At 36.5% G+C, this 25500-nt stretch overlaps 1 protein-coding gene across 6 annotated transcripts in view; it reads left to right on the top strand.

Moving 5' to 3' along the window:
* The window catches only part of PCYT1B (phosphate cytidylyltransferase 1, choline, beta), a 41249-nt gene extending 20863 nt beyond the window's left edge, over positions 1-20386 (top strand). For 4 of the 6 annotated variants that reach the window (XM_039363195.1, XM_039363202.1, XM_039363210.1 and 1 more), the window contains 6 exons: positions 2897-3013; positions 4001-4152; positions 5007-5085; positions 14761-14903; positions 17973-18161; positions 19684-20386. In XM_039363195.1, the coding sequence (XP_039219129.1) occupies positions 2897-3013; positions 4001-4152; positions 5007-5085; positions 14761-14903; positions 17973-18161; positions 19684-19896 (893 nt within the window). In that variant the 3' untranslated portion in view covers positions 19897-20386. The remainder of the gene's footprint in view (positions 1-2896; positions 3014-4000; positions 4153-5006; positions 5086-14760; positions 14904-17972; positions 18162-19683) is intronic. The other 2 variants (XM_039363177.1, XM_039363185.1) reach the window with 2 other exon arrangements.
* Positions 20387-25500: the final 5114 nt, after the last annotated feature.

Raw genomic sequence — 25500 nt, 5'->3', positions numbered from 1 at the left:
GTTTTAGCTCTACCATATAGAAGCAACCCAATTAGAATAGAATAGAATTCTTTATTGGCCAAGTGTGATTGGACACACAAGGAATTTGTCTCTGGTGCATAAGCTCTCAATGAACATACAAGCAACAAGTGATAAATCATGATTATAATCATAAAATACATTCATCATAATTCATAAGTTACAACACTCAGTGATAGTTATAGGATACTAAATAAGCAATCAACGTAAACCATTCTAGCATACTAAATAAAACAATTAATATAAATCGTAAGATACAAGCAACAAAGTTATAGTCATAAGAAGATAAGGAATAGGTAATAAAAAAGATGAGAAGGATGATAGTAATACAGCCCTACTAGGTAGTTTGACAGTGCTGTGGGAATTAGTTGTTTAGCAAAATGATGGCATGGAGGAAAAACTGTCCTTCTGTCTAGTTGTTTTGGCGTGCAATGTCCTATAGCGTTGTCTTGAGGGAAGAAGTTGAAACAGTTTATGTGCAGGATGTGACGGGTCGTAGATATTTTCATAGCCCTCTTTCTGACTCGTGCAGTATACAGGTCCTCAGTGGAAGGCAGGCTGGTAGCAGTTGTTTTTTCTGCAGTTGTAACTATCAGTTGAAGTCTATGTCTGTCTTGTTTGGTTGCAGTGCCAAACCAGACAGTTATAGAGTTGCAAATGACAGACAGATTCCTGTGTAGAACTGTATCAGCAGCTCTTTGGGTAGTCTGAGCTTTCTAAGTTGGCCCAGGAAGAACCTTCTTTGTTGTGCTTTTTTGATGACATTTTTGATGTTAGGTGTCCATTTTAAATCTTGAGATATTATAGAACCTAGAAACTATAAGATCTCTACTGTTGATACTATGTTGTCTAGTATTGTAAGAGGTGGTAGAATTGGAGAGCTTCTCCTAAAATCTACTATCATTTCCACAGTTTTGATTGTGTTCAATTCAAGATTGTTCCAGCTGCACCACAAGGCCAGTTATTCAACTTCCCGACTATATGCAGATTCGTCATTGTCTCGAATGAGACCAATGACTGTTGTATTATCTGCAAACTTCAGTACTTTAACAGAGGGATCCTTTGAGATGCAGTTGTTGGTATAGAAAGAAAAAAGAATGGAGAGAGCACACAGCCCTGGCTGGGGGGCTGTGCTAATTATACAGATTACTGATGTGATTTTGCCTAGCTTCACCTGCTGCTTCCTGTCTGTTAGAAAGCTTATGATCCACTTACAAGTGTGGTCGGGCACGGCTACTGAATCAGTTTATTTGGAAGAATATCTGGAATGATGGTATTGAAGCCAAGCTGTAGTCTACAAAAGGACATAGGTCCTTGGAGGTTCAAAATGTTGTAAGATGTAGTACAGAGATATATTAACAGCATCATCTGCTGATCTATTGGCTTGGTAGGCAAATCACAAGGGGTCTAACAGCTGATTCGTGATAGTTTTCAGCAGTGCTTTTTTTGTAAAAAAGAATGATGCCGGAACTCACATATGTCATATAACCCGCCTTGCCTACCCTACAAGGTTCCATCCAAAAAAGGTGCTGGAACTCCGTTCTGGGTGTTCTATGACAAAAAAAAGCCCTGGTTTTCAGGTGGGCCAGCACTAACCTTGAAAAGGTTTTCGTAACTATGTATGTCAAAGCAACTGGTCTGTGGTCATTCAGTTCCTTGATGGAGGATTTCTTCAGCACCAGGATGATAGTAGAGCATTTGAAGCAAGAAGGAACATAACACATCTCTAGTGATTTATTAAAGATGTGGGTGAAGATGGGGGCCACTTGGTCAGCACAAGCTTTCAGGCAAGAAGGAATTACTCAGTGGTGGGATTCAAAATATGAACAACCAGTTCTCTGTGTAGATACTGCTTCCAGAAGTCCATTCTGGGCCTGGGCAACAAAAAATTAACTATCGGTTCTGCTGAAGTGGTGCAAACCAGCTGAATCCCACCACTGCAGTTATCTTATCTGGGTCTGGTGCTTTTCCAGGCTTTTTCTGTGAAATAGATCTCGCACATCTTTTTCTGTGATCACCAGAGGTGAGGGACCCAAAAGGATGGGGTCAGTTGTAGGAGGTTTGGCTGTTGTTGGTGTATTTGCGATGGAGATGGTAGAGATAGCTGACAGTGGTTTCCTCTCAAACCTATCGTAAAACTCATTCAGGTCATCTGGCAGTTGTCGATTCCCTTCAGCATGGAAAGGAAGTTTGCTGTAATCACCGATATTTTAAAGAGTTTTCCACACATTTGCTGGTTCATTTATTGAGATTTGATTCCTCAGTTTTTCAGAGTAGCTTCTTTTTGCTGCTCTGATCTCCCTTGTTAATACATTTTTGGCTTGATTGTACAACATTCTATCTCCTTTCCTGTAGGTTCCTCCTTGGCACGATGTAGCTGCTTGAGTTTAGCTGTAAACCAAGGCTTGTTGTTACTGATTTCTGGTCTGCATTATTATAATTTATAATTATAGTAATAGTTGTTAATGACAATAACAATAATAATAATTCATCTGGTAGTTTATTTCTTTATTAAGGAAATCCTCTTTAAGCTAAACTCACCTTCTAGTGATATTGTACAGATTCCATGAAACAGAGTAATGGAGCAATCTTTTCTTCTGGGATGCAGATCAAATTCCCAATCTGATCTAGGGCTCTGGAATTTCTTGGTGATCTTCTATCCAAGTATTAACCTGGGTCTGACTCTTGTTAGCTTCTGAGCTCAGCCAAGACCAGCCAATTACTTTTTTTTTTATGGAAAATAATTTTTCTGATATGGATTTTTATTGGGCTAAATGACTCAACACTGCCTGAACCTCTTCCTTATATTTCTGAATAGAAGTAGCAAATGCATCATAAACGTCTGGTATGACATGGAAATTGTTTCTTATGTTCATAGTGGACAGACCGGTCAGAGTCTATGCAGATGGAATATTTGATCTCTTCCATTCTGGTCATGCAAGAGCTCTCATGCAAGCCAAAACTCTGTTTCCTAATAGCTACTTATTAGTAGGAGGTAAGCCTGATATTCAAACAAATATTACTTTTAGACTGACATTCTTTTTTATATAGTTTGCTAAACAAGCCCAGATTCTGTTTCTGTGAGTTTTCTAATTTTAATTTACTAAAAAGCAAGCATTTAATTTTAACCTTTTCCTAAGAAATATTAGGAAAGAACTAAAGGGCTTGCAAATATCACATGATCAATAAGGTAATTTTTCCTCTGATCCAGAAGATCTTTTTTCCGTTTGTAAAGCTGACCTGTTCCCTAAGACTTGTAGAACTTATGAAATTGAGATAAGAAAAGAAATAAATTTAATATTACGTATGTTCAAGATCAATTCTGGATTCTTCTTTCTCAGATATTAAAAACAGAAATGTGGAATGGAGCCTACTGAATGTCATTTCATCCAAATTTATACGCTGAAATATAATTGCTTCTTTCCATTAGTTTGTATTAAGAGAAGGCAATTGAAGAACATGTCCCTATGACTGATATTCTGATATTTCCATAAGAAATTGGAACAATAATAATATCCAGAAAAAGAAATGCCATGGAGAATGTGGAAATGCTGAAATAAAACAATGGCCAGTCTAGCTTCACTCCATTTCATTGCTATCTCTGTGTCTTGAGATAAGTCTCAGACTTTCCAGCTAGGACAGCAAAGAGAACTGCAAGAAAAGATCCACCATTCCACAGTTGAAAAGCTTTGGGACTTGCTTCTGAAAGAAACTCAGCTAGCAATTTCTCTGACCAACAAATTAGAGAAACAGCTATCCAACATAGGATAGCTTTTAATGTAATGGCCGTCCAATATAAACAAGTTTTCAATTGACTAAATGTGATCAAGGGACTGAAAATTGCTACCTTTGTGATTTGGTATGACAACTAGTACTGTTTTAAACTCTGAAAATAGATTTGAATAATTTATAGCCAAAGAGATGCACTGAATTTTACAGGGCCAAGGTTACTCTTTTTGAATTCTTCTTGCATGTATGTCAGTTTGCAGTGATGATCTAACACATAAGTTTAAAGGTTTCACTGTAATGAATGAAGAGGAACGTTATGAGGCTCTCAGACACTGTCGCTATGTAGATGAAGTAATCAGAGATGCTCCATGGACACTCACAGCAGAGTTTTTGGAAAAACATAAGGTATTTTTCTTTCTATTTTTTTAACCTCTCCCCCCCCCAAACCAGTTTCATACTAGCGATGGTGCCAAATACTGCATATTTGTCATGTTTATAAAGCGTAGTTGACTATAAATTGAGGTGTCTTTTGCTACCATCCCTAGCATATTATTTGTGTAATTCAGGTTGTAATTCAAAAGTGGTAATAATTCTTTCCTTTTGCTTATAGCTGTGATAGTAACAACACTATGAAAATCTCCTTTCCTTTTCTTGTCTCCTTTTAGATGCTATGCATTCAAAATTTTAGAAAATGTAATTAGGATTTGAGGAAGTGAAAAAGAACTTTTCATGCTACTATAATAAAAAGGGAAAATATCTTTTCAAACATTGACTCAGTTCCAGTAATAACAATGATAATGCCGATTGATTGAATTGTAAGATTAGCTACTCTTCACTACCTACTACATGTTTATGTCATCCATTTCTCAATAATATGCAAAGCTCAAATAATGAGCTATGGTTGGTCTTCCACTTATTTGGAATAAGTTGTATTATATTAAGAAGCAAAGTATAATAGTAAAAATGTCATTAAAATATTCTGAGACACGTTTTTTCTTTAGCATGATTCTTTAGATTCCACCATAGTGAATATTTTGTATTACTGATGTGGTACTTAATGTAATTGTAAACAGCTTAGATTCTTTAACTAATATCACATATACATAACTAAAAGGTTTTGTACTTTCATGTGCTATGCAGTGTTATAAAATCTATTACAATCATTTAAAGTATCTTTATTTAAAATTTGTTTAGCAAATAATGAAGTTAGGTTTCCAAAGTAAGGGACAACTTAATTTCCTTTTATTCTGTATTTTTAGATTGATTTTGTAGCCCATGATGATATTCCATATTCTTCTGCTGGTTCAGATGATGTTTACAAGCATATAAAGGAGGCAGGTAGGTATGCTTTGTTGTTCCTTTAAGTAGCTAGCCTCATTATTGCCTCACATAACCATCAGATTGAAAAAATACTTCTTCAGTGAATTTTTTAAAATCTTAAATTTTAAGACCACAATAAATTTTTTTAAAAAGCATCCCTGACAGGTGGCAAAACAGCCTTCAGTTGAATACTGTCAACTGAAGAAGAACCCATTTATCTTTCTAAGTAATTGTTCCACTGCTGAAGCGATGTTATTGATAGGATATATTTCTAACATTCAATTGGAATCTGTCTTTCTGTAACTATTATTCTGCACTCTGGAATAAAACAAAACAACCTTGACTTTCTTTGTGTGACATCCTCACATATTTGATGAATGTTGTACATTCCTCAGTCTCCTCAAACTGTTTCTGCCCAACTTTTTCAGAGGTCTATTTCCATTTCCCTGATCATTCCCATTGCCCTTCTAATTTCTTTGAATACTTCTTCTCATGTGGTTCCCAGAACTGAATGCAACACTCAGAGTGGAATCTGATCAAAATAGAAAAAGTGAAATGATTACTTCTTGTGATTTGGAAATAATTCAGACTTAATTATACTTGCTTGTTTGGCAGCCACATTACACTGCTGACTCATAATCAGTTTTCCTAAATGTCATACTATCCAGTCTATGCTTAACTAACTTACTAATCTGAATGTCATGAGGCACTTCAGCAAATGTTTTGCTAATGTCAAAATATGTTGGATCTATCACATTTCTACAATTTATTAAAATTGTGTGTGAGAGAGTGCTTTCAACCCAGTCTTGAATCCTGGCAACTGGCTGTGTCAATTCATGCAGATTTCTTGGCAGTATTTTTAGAAATAGTTTGCCCTCACCTTCTTTCTAAGGCTGAGAGAGTAAGTGGCTCAAAGTTACCAGTTGGTTTGCTGCCTAAGTAAGGATTAGAACTCAAAGTCTCCTTGCCTTAAACACTATACCAAATTGACTCTCATTATAGAAATGACTTATCCGATAACATGACATGACAAACAAAGCATAACATAACAGCATAATATTTAGGCAAGACATGCCCTTGACAAATACATGCTAATAATTCTGGTGATTGTGGCATTTTTTCCAAGGTATTTATAGAATTTACAAACTTCTCTAGAAATTTCCTAGTAATCACTGTATGACTAGTAAAGTTGATAAGAGGTATTGAAGCTAAACCATATTATGAACAGTTAGGGGAACTAGGTATGTCTAGCCTAATGAACAGAATGATTAGGGAGAAATGATAACTCTTTTCCAGTACTTGGAGGTAGCCACAGGAATGAGGGGTCAACTTATTCTCCATAGCACCTGAGAACAGGACAAGAATCAATGGGTGGAAGCTCATTAAAGAGAGATTTTTCCTAGAACTAAGGAAAATTTCCTGATAGTGAGAACAATTAACCAGTGGAAGAGCTTGCCTCGTGGAGTTGTGAGTGCTCCGTTGGGGAAGCTTTTTAAGAAAAGATTGGACATCCATTTGTCCAGGATGGTATAAGGACTCCTGCCTTGGGCATGGGATTGAACTATAAAACATAAGTAAAATACTTCCTTAAAATACTTTCCTTATACATGACTTAAATGTGAAATGTTTTCTCAGTATCCTAGTTATTGTGAATGTTCCCAAGGTGATTGTGTTGCATAGGACAGTTGCCCAGTTTAAGAGAGAATCAGCTATACTTAAATCATCACAGAAAGAATTTAAGTAGCCAAGTTGCAAACATCATAAGGTGTAAAGAAAAAATTTATCATAAAAAAACAAGTTCAGACTATTTGTTTTTTATTCCATTATAAAGATACGAAGGTAGCTTGCAAATAAGAGTTTGTAAAGCTTCTTTCTATACAATAATTTGAACTATTTGGACCAATGTGGGAGAGATGGCTATTTAACAAAAAAAGAAGTGATTGGATTATCTAGTTTGCCTCCAGTTTTGATTATCATAATATAAAAAAGATGTTGAGACTGTAGAAAGAGAAGCAGAGAAGAGCAAGATGATTAGGGGAACTAGAGGCTTAAACATATAAAGAATATTGCAGGAATTGAGTATGTCTAATTTAATGGAAAGAAGGAGTAGGGGTAACATGATAGCAGTGTTCCAATATCTAAAGAGCTGCTACAAAGCAGAGCGAATCAACTTATTCTCCAACGCACCTGAAAGCAAAATAAGAAGCAATGGATGGAAACTAATCAAGGAGATTTTGTTTTTCTGATACTGCAATTGCAGTGTTTGGCTTTCTACATGTACTTTTCTCTGACAATCTGGGATTTTTTCAGTTGCTTATATGTATGTGTAGTTCTTGATTAACAATCATTTATTTAGTGACTGTTCAAAGTAACAATGACACTGAAAAAAGTGACTTACAACCGGGCCTTGCACTTATAGCTATTGCAAAACCCTACAGTCACATGATAAAAATTGAGGCACTTATCAATCAGCATGTATTTATGATGGTTGTAGTGCTCCGGGATCATGCAATTGCCATCTGCAACCTTCCCAGCAGTTTCCAATGAGCAAAAACAATAGGAGAATCTGAGTTCACTTAATGACCACATGATTCACTTAGCAACTGCAGTAATCCCTAAACAACCATGGCAAAAAATCGTAAAATTGGGCATGATTTACTTAACAGCTGCCTTGCTGAGCAATGTAAATTTTGGTCCCTTTTTTTTTATAATTTCACTTTGTTTTTTGTGTAGTCACATTTGCATCCTCTACTATTCTCGTTTCTCCCTCCTCCTCCTCCTCCTCCTCCTCCTCCCCTCTTCAAATTGTTTCCTATGCTTTTAGTATTCTTTTCTAAGTAATGATGAATCATTTTAAGTTGCCTTCCTATTTATTTCTGCTGTCTTGAAATCCTGATTATTGTTCTCACAGTTATTAAAATCTAGTTTTAAAGTCCTAGATCAGTGATGGTGAAACTTTTGGGCACAGTATGTCAAACATATGGCAAATGCCTAACTTGACTCTGCTGCCATGTCTCTCTCACACACAAACCCACATATGGAACAAAAGAGAAACCGAATAACAGAATAATAAAGTTGGAAGGGACCTTGGAGGTCTTCTAGTCCAACCCCCTGCTCAATCAGGAAACCTTATACCATTTCAGACAAATGGTTGTCCAATCTCTTCTTAAAAACCTTCAGTGTTGGAGTACCCACAACTTCTGGAAGCAAGTCCTTCCACTGATTAATTGTCCTAACTGTCAGGAAATTTCTCCTTAGTTCTATGTTGCTTCTCTCCTTGATGAGTTTCCATCCATTGCTTCATATCCTGCTATTGGGTGCTTTGGAAAATAGACTGACCCCCTCTTCTTTGCGGTAGCCCCTTAGATATTGGAACACTGCTATGATGTCACTCCTAGTCATTCTTTTCATTAAACTAAAGATACAATAAACAACTCTTTATGTATTCATTTATTAAAAAAATGCATTCCAATCATGTGTGGGGCTATATATTATATAAAGAAACATCAAATAATTATAAAAATGAAATATGAGTAAAACCCATTCTGATGGCTCCAGAGGCCCTGTGAGAGCATTGGCCTACTTAAATTATTTCTGGAGGGTCCGAAGGCTAGGCAAGAGAAACCCCATTCTCTCATAGCTTCAGCAGGCATAAAAAGTCATATGAATACATGATGTGTTCTGAGATTGTTGTTGGAAATTGGTGAACACAGGTGTGTTTTCTTTGAAACACGTGTCATAGGTTCATCGTAACTGTCCTCAACACCTGTTGGACTACACTTAGCTTTAATTTTTCTTAAAATGAAGAACTCCGGAGTTACACGTTCATTGTCTTCTAATGTTCTCTTTAGCTTCACAACTAAATCATACTTATGGGATGGTGTCAAATCAAGGACAGTTGATCCTTTGGTGGACAGGCTCTATATAACAATACCAAATGTATTGTGATTCTCTAATAGTGGGGTTTTTTGAGCCTGATAGTCAGCAGAAATGTAGGCTGGCATAACTTGTGCTTCTCTCTGCCAATCTGCATTCTGCCTCAAAAACAAAGCCAGCAAATGATGCTGTTTTTATTATTTTAATATGGGACAAGTTAAGAAAAAGGATTAATGGATTTCCTTACTTTGTTTCCTTCCTATAGGGAAAAACTGTAATATCATTGGTGACAGAACCAGAATCGCACAGTTCACAGAACCCAGCTCTCTTTCCCAATTTAAATTGATTTTCTGTGCAGAATGCAATAAAAGCCTTCTCAAGAGAATGATAGTTTGGATTTTTAAACATAGATTTAGGATTTTTCAGAAGAATGCTAAACCTTATATATTTAAGGAGCTCATGTTAGATCTGATAAATACTTTGGAAAGCAGTGATCAAGGATTATAGGGGCATATGCCTCATCAGAAGGTAGATACCTGGTCTCTCCTGCAGTCCAAGCCAAATAGTCATGGATGTTCCCATGGCAGTTTAAAGTGACCAATAAGAACTCAATAGATGCCATCTCTACTGGGATCATCAACCACAATCATGCCATGGTTCATGCCATGATTACTGGGTTTGAGAATGAGGAATTTGGATTTTGAAGAATGGATATTGCAACATATAGTACGTTTCTATGGAGATTCTCAGTCATCCAGGTTATGGTTGTCTCAAATGTGCTTTTTCAAGAGGCAACTGGACTTCCTTTTTTTTTTTTCCTTTAAAGACATTTCTCTTTTCATCCAAGAGAGCTGACGAAGCTTTTTGGGTGAGAAGCAAAACGTCTTCAAAGGAAAAAAGAAAAGAAAGTCCAGGTGCCTCTTGAAAAAACACTTTTGAGACAACATATAGTATAACATCTCCATTTCTATTAGTCCTGTTCCTTTGTAACAAAACATATCCATTACCTGCTATATTGCAACAATAGGAGTCATCAATTATGCTTGTGTGTATGCTTGCATGCTTTTCTGTGCTTGCATGCCTTTGAATCAGAATCCGTATTGATTTCTGGCAACTGCCAAATCTCTATAGTTTTCTTGGCAAGGTTTTGGAAGTGGTTTGCCATAGCTTGCTTCATAGGGCTGAGAAAGAGTGACTGGCTCAAGGTCACCAGCTGGATTTGGCCTAAGACAGGACAAGAACTTGTCGTCTCCCAGGTTCTAGACTGGTGCCTTAACTACTACACCAAACTAGCTCTCAATCCATTATATACATTGCCTAAATTATTTCTACACTAAAATGCTTCCTTTTTCTGTTCTAGAGGAACATTCTTAAATATGAGATAGGGAGAAGCAAACTTGTTGTCTATGAACAACAAACTATTAGATATCATTGGTCCTTTAAGTTAGACCAGTTTAGGAAAAAGACACCTCAAGTAACATAGAATTCTCTTGATCTAGGTTATAATAACAGAATCTTAAAAGCCTACAGTTTCATTTTCCTTTCTCTTATTCCAAAGACAGTGAAGTGGCTATCTTGAGTTTCCACACTTTCCTCTTTTCCCAGATTAAGCTGATGTTTACTAATAGTTGCCACCTATTTTCTAGAACAACAAAAAGGCCGTGCTCTTTGGGACTGTGCATGTAGTTACCCACAGCATTGTTTTCTCTGGCTCTGCAAAATTCTGTCACTTTTGATATATAGAGATATTTACAACTGACCTTGGGGAAAGTATGAATGAACTGTTAAGGAGGAACTTGGATATGAGTTTATATAGTCCAGAGGTAGGAGGAAGTATAAAAAAGAAAATAACTCTGCCTTGATTTTGTTTCGTATAAGATGTGACAAAGAGAAACTTGGACAGGCTTTCAAGATTCTGCTATTATACCTTGCAACTGAAAAGTACCATTGATTTTATCTACCTTGAAGGGCTGATGTATGAATATATGCATAATGTAAAGTCCTATCTGTTGTTCATATCTGTCTCTCTTCCTGCTTTTGTCTGCTTCATCCCATTTTTTTAGTTAACTGTTTTTGATGTTTGCTAATGTTTACTAAATAAACATCAAGCTTATTTTTATAATGGAACTGAGTTGGGCTCTATTTGCCTGCTTTGATCTGGATACAAGATTGACAGGAAATTTGTTGGCTGCAAACTGAACTAAAAATTACCTATGACAATTTTCTAATGCAAAATTCCTCTACCATTCCTTAAGTAAACATCTATAAATATTATAGCCTTTTGTGATAAAATGTCTTTCTGTCTGTACATTTTTGATTGTCAAGGAATTTTTCAGAATCTGAATTAGTAGCAATCCTAACAAGAGTGTGTTTGTTTCTTCATCAGTCAATATTATATACCCTGATATAATATGTCAGTTTTTTGTAAATGGTAAACTTTCGGTGTATAGTCACATTCATTTTAAGACCTAGTCCTAATGCTTCCACTTTTAGATAATGAGGCTGTTAACTTTTTGAGTTTAATATATTTTTAAGTTTCATTATTTGTGCAAAAGTATGGAAATTCAGGAACCCAAATAATAGAAAAGCTTGATTCTTTTAAAACTAGACCTGGATATTATTAGAGGTTGTCTCCTTTCCTTTCCTTTCCTTTCCTTTCCTTTCCCCTTTCCTTTCCTTTCCTTTCCTTTCCTTTCCTTTCTAGAATTTCAGATATTTCCCTATAGCTATTGGTGGCAGACATTAGTTACAAGCAGAATAATGCACAATATAATTACATCATAGTCTGCTTGCTTTGATGCTGGGAGAAAGGGACAAAAATGATAGAGCATGCCAGCTTTATTTCTTGTAACATCTAGCCATGCCTTGAAACCTGATATTTTCAGTTAATCCATACAATTATCTATTCATCTTAGCTTTGATATCAGTTATTGGTGCCTCCTGGACCATTATTTCTTTGCAACAATATATTTGTTAAAAGATTAAGTAGCTTCTTTTTTGTATGCATTGTAGTCTCAACAGTTCTCCAAATTATGAGGCAGTGATAATGTTCCATACTTTTTAAAAAGAAAATAAAACTTTTTAAAAATGTTTTATTACATAAAAAACAAGCCAAAGACAACAAGCAAAATTGAAGTTTAAATTTAGAAATCTTTAATCTTGTTCTCAACCTATAATATTACTTGTTAATATCAACAGTTAACAGAATTAAAGAAAGTAGTAACAACTTTCTCCCTGAATTTCATAGGGATATCACTTCAGATTGTTCAGCCATTCTTTGCCTCATTTTACAATTCCAAAGTAGGGATAATCAGAATATAATCTGTCTGTCTGAATTCTTCTTACATTTAAAGGAAATTTTTCTTGAAAGATTCATGTGCTCCCCACTATTGTTTTCTTCCAAAGAATAATCTATTTCTAGAGAAATTCTTGTTATTATTACTTTACCAATTATAGGGACAATTGAATGTTAAATGCTTACAATGTTGCATATAATGTGTGTTTTGATGGATTATTGCAAAGCTGCTGGATACATATTTGCATATATATTATAAAAAAAGATAAATATGTATATTAGGCTGTACAAAATGCAAGATTATATAACAATCTTATATACCTTACTTCCAAGTATGCTTCTAGGAGATGATGCAAGCTTATGTTAACTTAAATGAAATGTTGAGGTGCAGAATGATTTAAGCTACCTGTAACAATTAATGTGTTGAGTGTAAATTATATTTATGGCTATAAAAATTTGTTAAATAAAATAAAATTAACTTGTAAATGATATTTAATGCTTTAATTAAATCATTAGTTTAACAGTTACAATACATATTTATAAGAACTTTTGAAATATATATACCATCAAAGTTACTTTGATTTTAATCTTTTAAATACTCAGTATCTTCAAATCATTTCAAAGTCAGTGTCAAGACTGATTCGCCCTTTCACCTACATGTTCTCCCTTGCTCCTAGCTTGACAAGATTGAGGAAAGGAATGAAAAGGTGGGAGGGGTGGTATCTAGGCAACCGAGGCATCTTTGAGAATTTGCAAAAATGCCAAGGTCACTAATGCAGGTACTTGATGGAGAAGTGGACTTTTCCCATAACGAGAAGAAGTATTACTATTGGACAATGTGAACACCCAGTGGGTGGAGGCAAGGGAATCTATTTTTTAATTAAGTAAGCTTTCAAGCAGGAAAATCAGAGCTGGTTTCGCTTCTTCTGTGCCAATATAAATATTCAGTAAAGTATTATACTCTTGGTAAAATCATGTCCCAGGAGTTTCTTTTTCTGGAAATGCCAACTGGACATCGAATGCACTTTTTAGTAAAGTGCAATTTTGTCTACATTAAAGATGGTAAGAATTATACATGGCATACCATTTATGTAATCAAGTAACAGACATATTTCTATATCAGATTTTATAAAGAATTATGTAAGATCAATCTCATATGTTCAGTATATGAGAGTTTGTCATAGTTAAAGTATCAAGCTAGAAACCAGAAGACCATGAATTGTAATCCTGTTTTTGGCACAAAGCCTGCTGGGTGATCATAGGCCACTCTCTCTCTCTCAGCCCTAGGAAGTAGGCAATGGCAAATCACTTCTGAAAAACCTTGCCAAGAAAATTGCAGGGTCTTGTCCAGGCATTATTCAAGAATCAGACAAGATTGAATGGAAGGAAAAAAAATAGTAAGTAAAAAGTAATTCAGGTGTCATTTTTAGATAGCTGAAGGGACTTCAGTAGGAATTTCTACTTATGGTCTTCTTAATATTGTGTTTAGTTTATTGTTCAATTTCATCTTTGACAGGTTTTTGATTTCCTGAGATAATTTTCCTGTTATAAACTTGGCATCAAACATATGTAACAATGCATATTTTTCCTATTTAAAGAAATAATTTAATTCAACTCAGTTCTGCTACAAAATAATTTAAAGAGATAAAATTATACTCACAATATCTAGAATATGTATGCAACTTTTCTGTCATTTTATGCTATGTAATAATTAGCCACTGAATTTATGATACTAACATTCCTTATTTTATAGCCCATTGTATTCTACCAATATGGTGTCACTAAACCCCAGAGTCAGAGTTAGATAGGACATGCAGATTTCTTGCAATCATATTAAGTATTAATTTATTCTTCTCAGAATCATTGGCCTTTTGTCCAAATGCTTTTTGTTAGAGAATATCCATATTTTATTAACTAGCACTCTCCCCCAAATTAAATTGTGCAAGAATTCCTTTCTCTGTCAAAAATTACTTCCCTGAAATTATTTTGAATATTTATTGAAATAAATTATGAAAATAAATTGCATAATAAGCCAATTATTGAAACATTTGTCATTATAGAGTTGATTATTCTGTACTATGAAATAAATTCTCCAGAGCCACTTTTATCAAACAGTAAATTATTGGTTCATAATTATGTTACGGAGCTTCTAGGATGGTTCAGTCAGAATCAACTCTGAGCTATACACAATTCCCACTTCTATAACTGAGATTAAGGTTAAAAAATACAAAAAAATAGATGTGACTCCATAAAATCACACATATAGGACAGAAATATATCACAATCAACTCATCTAAAAGCAAAACATTTTCCCTTCGTAATGGGGTCAATCATACCACTTCAGCCTCAGGCCCTATCAGTATAAAAGGGAAGTTGAATGCTCTTCAAGGACAGTCCCATGTAAAGTGTTTTTCACTAACTCAAGTGATAGGAGACAAAGGCATCAAGCACTTTGAAATAATTAATCATATGAAAACTGGAGATTTTATCACAGTTCTGTTTTCTTTTTCTCTTTTCAAAAGGTATGTTTGTACCAACTCAAAGAACTGAAGGCATCTCAACTTCAGATATTATCACTAGAATTGTACGTGATTATGATGTCTATGCCCGTCGCAACCTGCAAAGAGGATATACTGCTAAAGAGCTGAATGTCAGCTTTATAAATGTAAGTGCATCAATCATTCCAGTTACATTGTACTTGGAAAAAATCTGTAATGATTATATAATGATTGTGGCATGGTTAGAAAGACAGTGGTTTGTTTTGCTGTATTTCTTTTCAACATTGGCACCTGGCAGGTGGTATGCGGCCATGCCCAGCCTAGCCAAGTGTAGCAGGGGAGGTAACGAACCAAAACGGCAGGACTTGCTGTGAGAGAGTCCTTGGGAGCTGAAGGGCAGCTGGGGTGAGACAGAGGTCCCAGGATCAGCACTTCAGGCACACCCAGAAGAGAAAGAAGGAGGGGGGCAGAAACAAGAAAGATATAAAAGGAGCCAGTTTGGGCGGGAGAGGGAGGGAAAAAAAGATGCAGTCTTGGGAAGAGAAGTCAGCTGGAGCTGTACCGAAGAGAAAAGGAGGAGGAAGGGCGAGAGAGGAAAGGATAAAAAACAGGCTGGCTGGCAGCTGATCTCCAACTTCATGGCAGCCATCCGTGCTGGGCACGCACATAGCGACAAAGAGGCAAGAAACGTAGCTGGGGAAGGGTTGCCCTCCAGGAGGAAGGAAGAAAGGCAGCATCCCCTGAAGGAGACCATCAAATGGCCCTCACCCACTTCACACACCCGTGGACTCCGGGGGAGGGGATGCCACGAGTGGCATGAGAGTCCATGTTACTTGCATTACACCACCCAGACCCCTGACTGCTCGGTTTCAGTAGGCAGCAGCGCGCTCTCCTCACCACGTGGAGAGGCTGGGCTGGGCAAGGTGAACCAGCGAGAAGCCAAACCTGCCTGGGCACGCACAGAGGAGGAACGGACAATGAGAGGGAGGGAAGAAAGGAAAGGACAAAGAGGGAGGGAAAGAACGAAAGAAGAGACAATGGGAGGAAGAAAGGATGGGACAATGAGAGGGAGGGAGGGAAGGAAGGAAGGATGGGACAATGAGAGGGAAGGAAGGAAGGAAGGAAGGAAGGAAGGAAGGAAGGAAGGAAGGAAGGAAGGAAGGAAGGAAGGAAGGAGATTGGAATGAGAGGGAGGGTCTGAGGGAAGTCCTGCCTTAGCACGTGGCCGCCAGCAGCTCTACTGTCCTTTCACCATCCCCTTGCCTATCCTGATGGTCTCCCATCCTATCACTAAGGATGCTTTGGTTACAAAGCTGGGTCTCCTCACACGGAGAGGGAGTGGGTATCCCAAGCACTTTGCCCTCCTGTACCAACCATGAGCAACCTGGCCAAGGAGAGAGGGCATCTCAGCAGCAGCAGCCTTGACAAGGAGGTAACCACAGCCAGCCCCACTTCTCTGAGGCGCCCCCTCAGAGAAGTGGGGTTGGAATGGTTTGAGCTGGAGGGTCCTGGTGCCCCAGGAGCTCAAGGGCTGGGCTGGGTGCTTTCCCTCCACTGTAGTTATGCATATACTGTAAAATCAGATGTACTATCTTCTTGATGTGAGTCTACTTATAGTAAGCTCTTCTGAATTTCTGAAACAGTATAAGAACTAGATTTCATTGTCTGGCACCTTTATCTACATTATCTTATCCATGTTTATATAATACTATCCAGTTCACATGTCCTTAAGATAAGCTAACATCTTCCAAATGTGTATTGCACAAAGGTTGCAGAGAATAGGATTTGCACCTCACATGGCATCTGCTGACATTCATTGTATACATGGGGTATACATCCTCCCCTCAGTGTGACTATGGGGTCTCACATCAAACTGTAGGTCACATCATGACTGGCTGTAAGTTGAGGCATATACCGGTCCAGTTTCTGATTTCTTTCAGATAAATGATGCTGTACTTCAATGGTTAGATGGCGTAGACCAAGTCCACGAGTCATAAAAGAGCCAACGTTGCCTACCCCTGGCCTAGACATTGGTATCTGAATATAGATCTTTTAACATTCATGTTTTACTGTATTTTCATTTTAGGTGACACATTAATATACATTGTAAGTCCATGTATGTTATGCCATACGCTAAATAAGTAAACAAATGCAGAGAATAATAGCAGGTACCTTAAAAATCAGGAGTCTGGTAGCACCTTTTCTGACTAATATAATTTATTAACAGTCATAGGCTTGTGTCTTTTAATAAAATTTGGTAGTCAGAAAATATGCTATCAGACACCTTCTGGGTCTTTTTGCCCATCATGGACTAATACAGCTCTCTTTCTACAATGTCTAGAACAGGTAACTTATTTTTTCAAGTGGTCATCTGTATATTCATGACCTCTAATTCTTCTTTGCTATACATGCTGTCTTATCAGTAGCACAATGGTGGTCTGGGAACTCAGGGATTTAATGAATGTGAATGGTTTCTCCAGAAGGTAAGCTTCCTGCCCAAAAGCTCAATTTGAGAAGTTCTAGAACAATGATCACACAGACCAATATTCTGTTAAGTATCTTGCTTTTTCTGTTGAATGTATATTATATCTCCTTTTACATTAAATACCAAACTAACAAAATGCATTTTGCAATCTGTTTGATCAAATCCACAAGAAAAAAAGAAAAGAAATATGCATATATATCCTTTAGGCTAGAGAAAGCATTGCTATGTCCTGAAAAAAGCATGCTGTGTCACAATTAAAATATCTTGCATGTCCTAAAAAGTATCTTTATAACAGCGTTTCTCAACGTTTGTGTGACAGCGACCCCCGTCACACGGATGCGCTGCGCATGCGCGGCGGTGCCGCGCATGCGCGGCAGCGCCCCCTGAGGGGGGAAAATGGCGGATTGCATTGTTTGGCGACCCCCGTAAAATGGTCGTTCGACCCCAAATGGGGTCGCGACCCATAGGTTGAGAACCGCTGCTTTATAAGGTACCATAAGGTCATCTTTCTGTATGAGTTAATGAGCTCCCTGTCTGTCATCCCAAATTACCATATACTATGTTGGTTTCATCTATTCAGTGCTTTTTTTCATGGAAACTACATTTTATTTCTATTTCCTAAACTGTGATTCTTGCTATCTTTAATACTCAGATATGTTTATGTAAACATTTAATATGTTACTCATATGAATTTCAGTATATAGTGACCAAAATTTCTTCATGTCTCATATTACTTTTATTTTTTAATTAGGAGAAGAAATATCGTTTTCAAAATCAGGTAGACAAGATGAAAGAAAAAGTGAAGAATGTGGAAGAAAGATCTAAAGAATTTGTGAATAAAGTTGAAGAAAAAAGCCATGATCTCATTCAGAAATGGGAAGAAAAGTCTAGGGAATTTATTGGCAACTTCTTAGAACTATTTGGACCAGATGGAGCTTGGGTATTTGTTTTTTTCACACATACATATAATTTATAAGTTATTGATCCGTCAAATATCTTAAAGAGAAATAAAACATGCTATACCTACTCAAACAATTAATATAACAAAAATACAAAACAGCAAAATTATAACCTGAGCTGTATTATATTTAAAATCATTCAACATCCAAAATCAAATAGAACAAACTCTCTTAAAATGCCAGGGATTAAATCTGAGGCCATTCTCATGCAAGATAAATTACCCTAAGTAGTAATGTAAGATTTTTGCCTCAGTTTGTAATGAAAAACCTGATGGGTGCTAAAAAAAAAAAAAAAAGCACTACTATATAAAGTAGTAATCAGTAATACTGATTTTAAGAGATACAGTTGCATGTAATGGATTTGATTTCACAATAACTATTGGTTAACCATTTTCAGTGAAAAGATATTTTGTTTTTGTCTACAGTTCAGTGTGGCAGTACCTACACTACTGAAGTTTAATAGTTGCATGAAAGTCTTTGTAGAGGCCACATAGAATAATCATTTTAAGAGTACAACTTGAGCTAGCATTGTTCTAGAAAAATAAATGATATCGCTGTGAGGCAAATTAAGTCTATCAACATTGTTAATTTTTCTTTTCAAATATTGCTTTCAATGCTGACATTAAATATAGAAGATTAATTCATCTCTTGATTCATACATGTGCATGTATTAATATGCTATTATAACTATATAAAATAATGTATTTGAACTCTCATGCACTTTCAAGCAGGTAGAGCTAGGAATATATAACATATTAAAAATGGAGAAATCAATCCATTACAGTTTAATCTTATTTCTTGTCTTAAGAAGTTGGAAGTTCAGTTGATCTGCATAGCAGTAATTGGTGCTGGCATGAAAAACTTTATAAAATATGTTTCTTATGTGTAAAATAGGCAGTGCTCTATGTTGCATTATTTTGGTTGGGTTTATACTTTTTTTGTTTTTAAGTGTGTTAACTTCCATAGGAAGGATGCATAAAACAAACCTTAATTGTGCTTATTCACAATTCTAGTTCATAAGTGTTTGATTAGTTTTTATAGTTTTTTCATTATTTTTTATTTTAAAAATCACTGTTTTCCTGTCTAAAAATCCTCCTGGTTTCCCCAAGAATTCAGTAACATGCTAGAAATAATATAAGAGCTAACCCTTGTTAAGTCTGATTACATTCTGATGAAGGAAAATTTTTGTTTTACGTTTTATTTTTTCCCTTTGTCAGAAACACTGTAAGGCACTCAAATAATGTAAAGAACAATTCTCCAAGCTCACTTGTGGCCCTTTCCTTCTCTCTGCCACTTCATTGCCCTTTGAAATCCCTCCTACCTTGCATGTACTTTGGCTACATCCATTTTTTTTGGGGGGGGAGATATCTCAGTCACCGAAAGGGCCATCATAAAAACAGATATAAAGATAAAAAGATTATTGAGCAAAAATAGAATTAGGAGAGCGAGCTGGGGACAGATCTATTACTGTATCCATACATGTCCACATTTCTTTGTTTCCAGAAGCAGATGTTTCAAGAGAGGAGTGGGCGCATGCTTCAAGCCTTATCTCCAAGGCAAAGTCCCACAAGCAGTCCAACCCGGGGACGTTCCCCATCACGTTCCCCATCTCCTCCTTCCCCTTGGCTCTTCAGAAAGGCTTCACCGCCTTCCTCCCCAAAAGCTGCCTCAGCATCCATTAGCAGCATGAGTGAAGGAGATGAGGATGAGAAGTAAACAAGGGAAAATTTGTAGTAAAAGAAAGAAGAAATATGCCAATGGCTCACCATACAGTTCAAAGTAGAAGAAAGAAAATGTTGCATGAGATGTTTCTGAAAAATATATATTCAGATTATTGGAGCACTGAAGATCTCAACTATAAAGTAGTACTTGCCAAAGGACAGCCTGTCAAATAAGTCACATATGTTGACAGAACATATAACAACTTGCCATTATTTCCCAACAGTTATGAGTAGTTTTTTATGCTATTGCAGCTTTTGCTGCTTTAAGCTTTTGGACTGTTGTGACGATTTGTTGAAAGGTTAATTTGACAAATGATGTTAAGAAGGACTCTTTTTGGTTAGAGAAGACACATTTAAATTTGAATAACACTGCACTCCATTAAAAAGTTGGATCTCCCAAGAATAAAATGAAATACTGCCTAGAAACAGCAGAAGCTCCTACAGTGCCAGGAAACATTCAAATAAAATCATGCCATTAAAATTAAGCTCTGTCTTTCACAATGGACACAATATAATTCTATTGAATTTGATTAATATTGCTTATTGAACTGGCTTTTATACACACCAGAGAAAGTTATTTAATGTGAAAAAAACAATGGGTTCAGTTTTATTATTATATATCCTCCAAAGCTATTTTTTTTCTTTTTAGAATTATTGTTTGGGTTTCCTAAAGCTGTTCATTCTGTATGATTTTATATCTGGTGAATTTGGTAAATTAGCTCACAGAGCAAATTCCAATTCATTCATTAATGTTTATATCACACACTATATCATTTAAAACCATTTTTGCATATAACATATTATTACAGAGAGTTTTCAGATAATAAACCTGGAAGCAATCAAGGGTGACATGGGTGCTGTCCCATTTTGGTAAAGTGTTTGGTAATATGCATGTAATTCCATTGAGAATCCATGTGTAATTCTATAGAAGCAAAGCATTACATTACAACTGACTTTTTATTGCCAAAATATCATTAGATTTTAGTAGTCAACTTTTCAGCAGCTTTGTTTTTTGCATATGGACTTAATAAAACATTTTCGTTTCTATATGCTGTTATAATACTGTAGGACAGAGTTCCCCAATGTTTAGGGCTTTGGGAACCGGCAGGGGGAGGGGAGAGGCGATGGCTCCACGTGAATTTATTTATTTATTTATTTATTTATTTTTGAAATTTATAAGCCGCTCCACTCCCGAAGGACTCTGGGCAGCTAACAATAAAAAACACATAAAACATAACAAAACAACAATACAAAAACAATCATCCAGGGGTAAGGTTTTATAAACCCCAGGCCTGCCGGAAAAGCCAGGTCTTAAGTAGCTTACGGAAGACCAACAGGGTGGGACCAACAGTGAATGGCCAGCAAGATTGTGTGCACAGCTCTATTTGCATGAATGGCATGCACATACGTCTGCCACTCACTTAAATGAAGTGCCTGTGCTCACCCATTGCACAAGTGAGGATGCACATGCTCACGCGTGCACTTGCCTGCCATTTCCACAGCCCAACTGCAAGCCCCTCATGGTCCACAAGTTAGGAACCCTTGCTCTAGAACAGCCTTTCTCAACTTAGTGCCTTTCAGATGTGTTGGACAATTTCCCATAACCCTTAACATATCTGAGGGTGCATTGGGGAAAACTTGTCTAGAAACACACATATGCAGCATATAACTAAACATTGTAAGTAATTAGATCCTTTTTAGTAGCCTGTGTCACTGGCATCACATCTGTTAATATTCAAAAGCAGACATAGGAAAGTAATACTTAGAAAGTGATTGAAACTTCAGAATATTTCTTATGCAGCCTATTGTCTTTTTTGCAGGGAAGTGGATCTCTTTGATAGCCCTATTGTGTTTTACAATGTTCTTTAAACACTAGTTTTCATTGATCAACTAACAGTTGAAATGTCTCCCATCAGCCTTTCAATTTTTTAAATGACAATTAAGATTACCAAGTGAAAGAAATGATTTGTGGTATTATTGCAGGCCTGCCTAATTTATGCCTATCAAGCCTATCAACCTATCAAGTTGTAGCTATTAAAGTGCCCTTCAAATCAAACTGATTCCCATGCCTGCATGGAAACATATTTTTTTTTTGCAACAATACAAAAAAGATTGCCTTCACCTTCTTTATTTGAGTTCCCATCTACTCTAGTGCTCTGTATTCCCTGAAGGGTTCTTAAGGAAATACTAAACCCAATCTTGTTCGTGTTCCAAGCTAAGATAGATCTCCACAAAAATCTTTATATCTTGAAACATGGACACATCTGGCATTGCCAGATGTCAACCACTGTATAAGGCTCACAGACTGTATTTTGCTTCTTAATTTACAAATTGGCAGGCCTGTACAGTAGATCTCTCTCTCTCTCTCTCTCTCTCTCTCAGTTAGGTGGTTGCTTCTACCTGGACTTAAAAGAATTAAAAATGCTAAGCAGGATCAGGTCTGGGTGATACTTGAATGGGTGCCACCAGGAAAAATAGGACTGTAGGCTAGTTTTGAAAATTAAAACAACATCCTAAAAGAAAGCAGTGACAAATGTTTTCAGTAGTATTGCCAAAAACAAAGTAATGTGGGTGTTTTCATGTATTTAGCAGTCTGTGAGTTCAATTTAAGACAGATTTAATTTTATACTTCTTGCAGGTAGCATTAAATATAACTGCATTTTTTGATAATCTGTCCAGTGCTCTGGTTAATTTTGAGTAGAGAGCCTTTTGTTAAAAATCATAGAACTCAATTGGAAGATTCAATTTTAAATCAAGAAGGATATCTTTTATCATAGGTGGCTCTATAGAACTTTCTAAAGAAGGAAATTGCAAAGAAAAAAATTAAATATTCCAGTAGAAAGAAGAGACAGTCATATATTTACAAATACAAATCACCTGTGATGATTGAAAAAACTGAGTAAGTGTATAGTTTATGTCTCGTTACAGATAGCAGTGTAGCACTATCCTTTCCTTTTGAATTACTTAGCTGCCTCAGCTGCCCTCTGCATAAAAAGATGGAACGTAATTATAACAGCAGCAGCAGCAGAATAGCAGCAACAATTTTATTTACTTGAGGTATCAGATGTGCCTTTCCTATACAATATATATTATCTAAATCTATTTTGATCAACAGAGGTTTGGCATGCATGACATATAGATGCAATTTTATCAGCAATTATAAACAACTATCCATGCTAGTATATGTACTGTATAGGGAGCAATCCTAACAGTTAAGAGTCTCCATTGGTACTAAGAAGACAACTGTCTTGAGAGGCCAAAGAGAATTGATGGATGCCAGGTTGAAGATTGCTTCAGTAATCATTTTGTTCATTAGCTTACAGTGCCTTATGACTTGTTAGAACTTGCATATCTGAAGCTGAAGGAGACAAAAACAGTCAACGTTTAGTTAACACTTGGGGAAGACAGAATTTGAGATCTAAATTCAGGTAATTAAATGTTGATTTAGTCAAAGCCAGCATGGAATGCATAAAACCCTTGAGAAATATTGAAAAGCTATGGAATTTGATGGAAGTAAGATCAATCACACAAAAAAAACAGAGTTACTTTCATGAGATACTTAAAGCATCCAAATAGCTATTTAAGGTAGCCATACTTCTGTCTTGCTTGTCCAGGAACATAAGGCTGTTGTTTTTTTCTTGACTTGTATTTTCTTTACTTATAATAACAAATTTAATTATACAGATAAATATTCTACATCTTCTATGGTAAATATCTGCATATGATAAAAAGTTCAGTTAAATTTTACTTAGTGCTCAGGCAGCGATGGATGCACTAATCTCATGCTATGAGGAATTATTGTATGCATGGTTCATAATTGTATATTTTAACATGATCTTCCAAAATCCTAACTATAAGCAATCATTGACTAATAACCATTCATTCAATGTCAGTTTGAAATTACAATAGTGTTGAACAAACACAGTTACGATCTCTGGTTGAAGGTACAGCTGTTGCAGCATTCCCCACGTGATCAAAATTTGGGTGATTGGCAATTCACCCACCCTTAGATCAGCCACAGGGGCGCTGTCACCTCCCATCTCAAATCCCACTGGGCTCACCTGAGCACTCAAAGCTGTCTCAGCCTTGGAGGCCTCACTGTTCCCTGCTGACTTCTCTTCACTTTATCATGCCTGACTCCACTTACCTGTTCTGCAGCTGCTGACAGGTCTGCCCAAACAAGGCAAGACAGAAGGCTCCCTCTGAAAACTGCAATTTGGACAAAGGACCTTTCAACCCATCACAAGAATGATCATGTTTTCTAGCTTTCCTAGTCTGGGGATGAATCTGGGCATGTTGGCATGAGGATAAGACAGCAGGCTTCCATGCACTGGTTGGCACCGGGCCTCCCCATACCATGGCACCCCGCACTGCAGTTAATAACTTGCATGGTTGCTTAACACTCGCAACTATGAGAGACAAAATTAGAGTCATTGAGTTAAGCTACGTGGGCCTCTCACATAACAATTGCTTCACTCAATAACCAAAATTCTGGTATCAATTGTGGTCATAAATTGAAAACCACCTGTAGTGTATTTCATGAGCAATCTGCTTTGAGGGGAAAAGACGATTTCAGGGTATTATTTTAGCAGTGATTTTAAGGAAGCAGATGGATGAAATGTGAAAATATGCTTCTATGATACTTAAATTTCAGAGATTTTTATGTAATTGATCAATTTAATATAATTTCTCCCACTGATAGTGAAGATTTTGTTTCCCTGACACACTGATAGAGAATACATTCTTATGCTGGGTCACATAGGAAGTGTTTTTAACTTTGTTTTGCTGTTGTTGCATTTTTATATTTTTTAAAATCTGTACTATGTATCAAATTCCAGTGTGCTCACACTCCATGTAAAGTAAATCCAATACATTGGAAGGTACGTTGACTTTATTCTTTTTTACAGTGGCTTATCTCACATTATATAATTGGTGTATGATGTCAAGCTTTGATTATTTAAAAAAATGGCAGTAGATAATGCAAAATACTTTTAAGGCAAGAGCAGGATACTTGGTGCTTGGAAATGCAGTTTTGATTTTTTTATTACATAGTTAGGCAACTATTAGATGTTACTAGTTAGCCAAAATCAGTTTATCTGGCCAGTCTTTCTGGGCTTTGTCAACTCTACATTTTGGGTGACATGGATTTTTGGATGAATTTCTCTGAATTAGTACAGTATAAATTATAGATGTTTTCATAGAATAATAAGAGTTGGAAGGGACCTCGGAGATCCAGGGGTTCTCAACCTTGGCAACTTTAAGACTTGTGGACTTCAATTCCCAGAATTCCTCAGCCAGCAAAGCTGGCTGAGGAATTCTGGGAGTTGAAGTCCACAAGTCTTAAAGTTGCCAAGGTTGAGAACCCCTGGATCTAGTCCAAGCCCCTGCTTGAGCAGGAGGTCCTATACTATTTCAGACAAATCATTTTCCAGTCTCTTTTTGAAAGCATTCAGTGATGGAGCACCTACGACTTCTGAAGGCAAGCTGCTCCATTGGTTGATTGCTCTCACCGTTAGGAAATTTCTCCTTAATTTTAGGTTGTTTCTCTCCAACCATTGTTTCTTGTCTTGCCTTTTGATGTTTTGGGAAATAGTTTGAC

Source organism: Crotalus tigris, unplaced genomic scaffold, assembly GCF_016545835.1.
Source record: "Crotalus tigris isolate CLP2741 ecotype Arizona unplaced genomic scaffold, ASM1654583v1 scf7180000017589.2436309, whole genome shotgun sequence".
In the NCBI taxonomy this organism is placed as follows: Eukaryota; Metazoa; Chordata; class Lepidosauria; order Squamata; family Viperidae; genus Crotalus; species Crotalus tigris.
The sequence above is the reverse complement of the archived record's forward strand: the minus strand, read 5'-3'. Positions and strand labels throughout refer to the sequence as shown.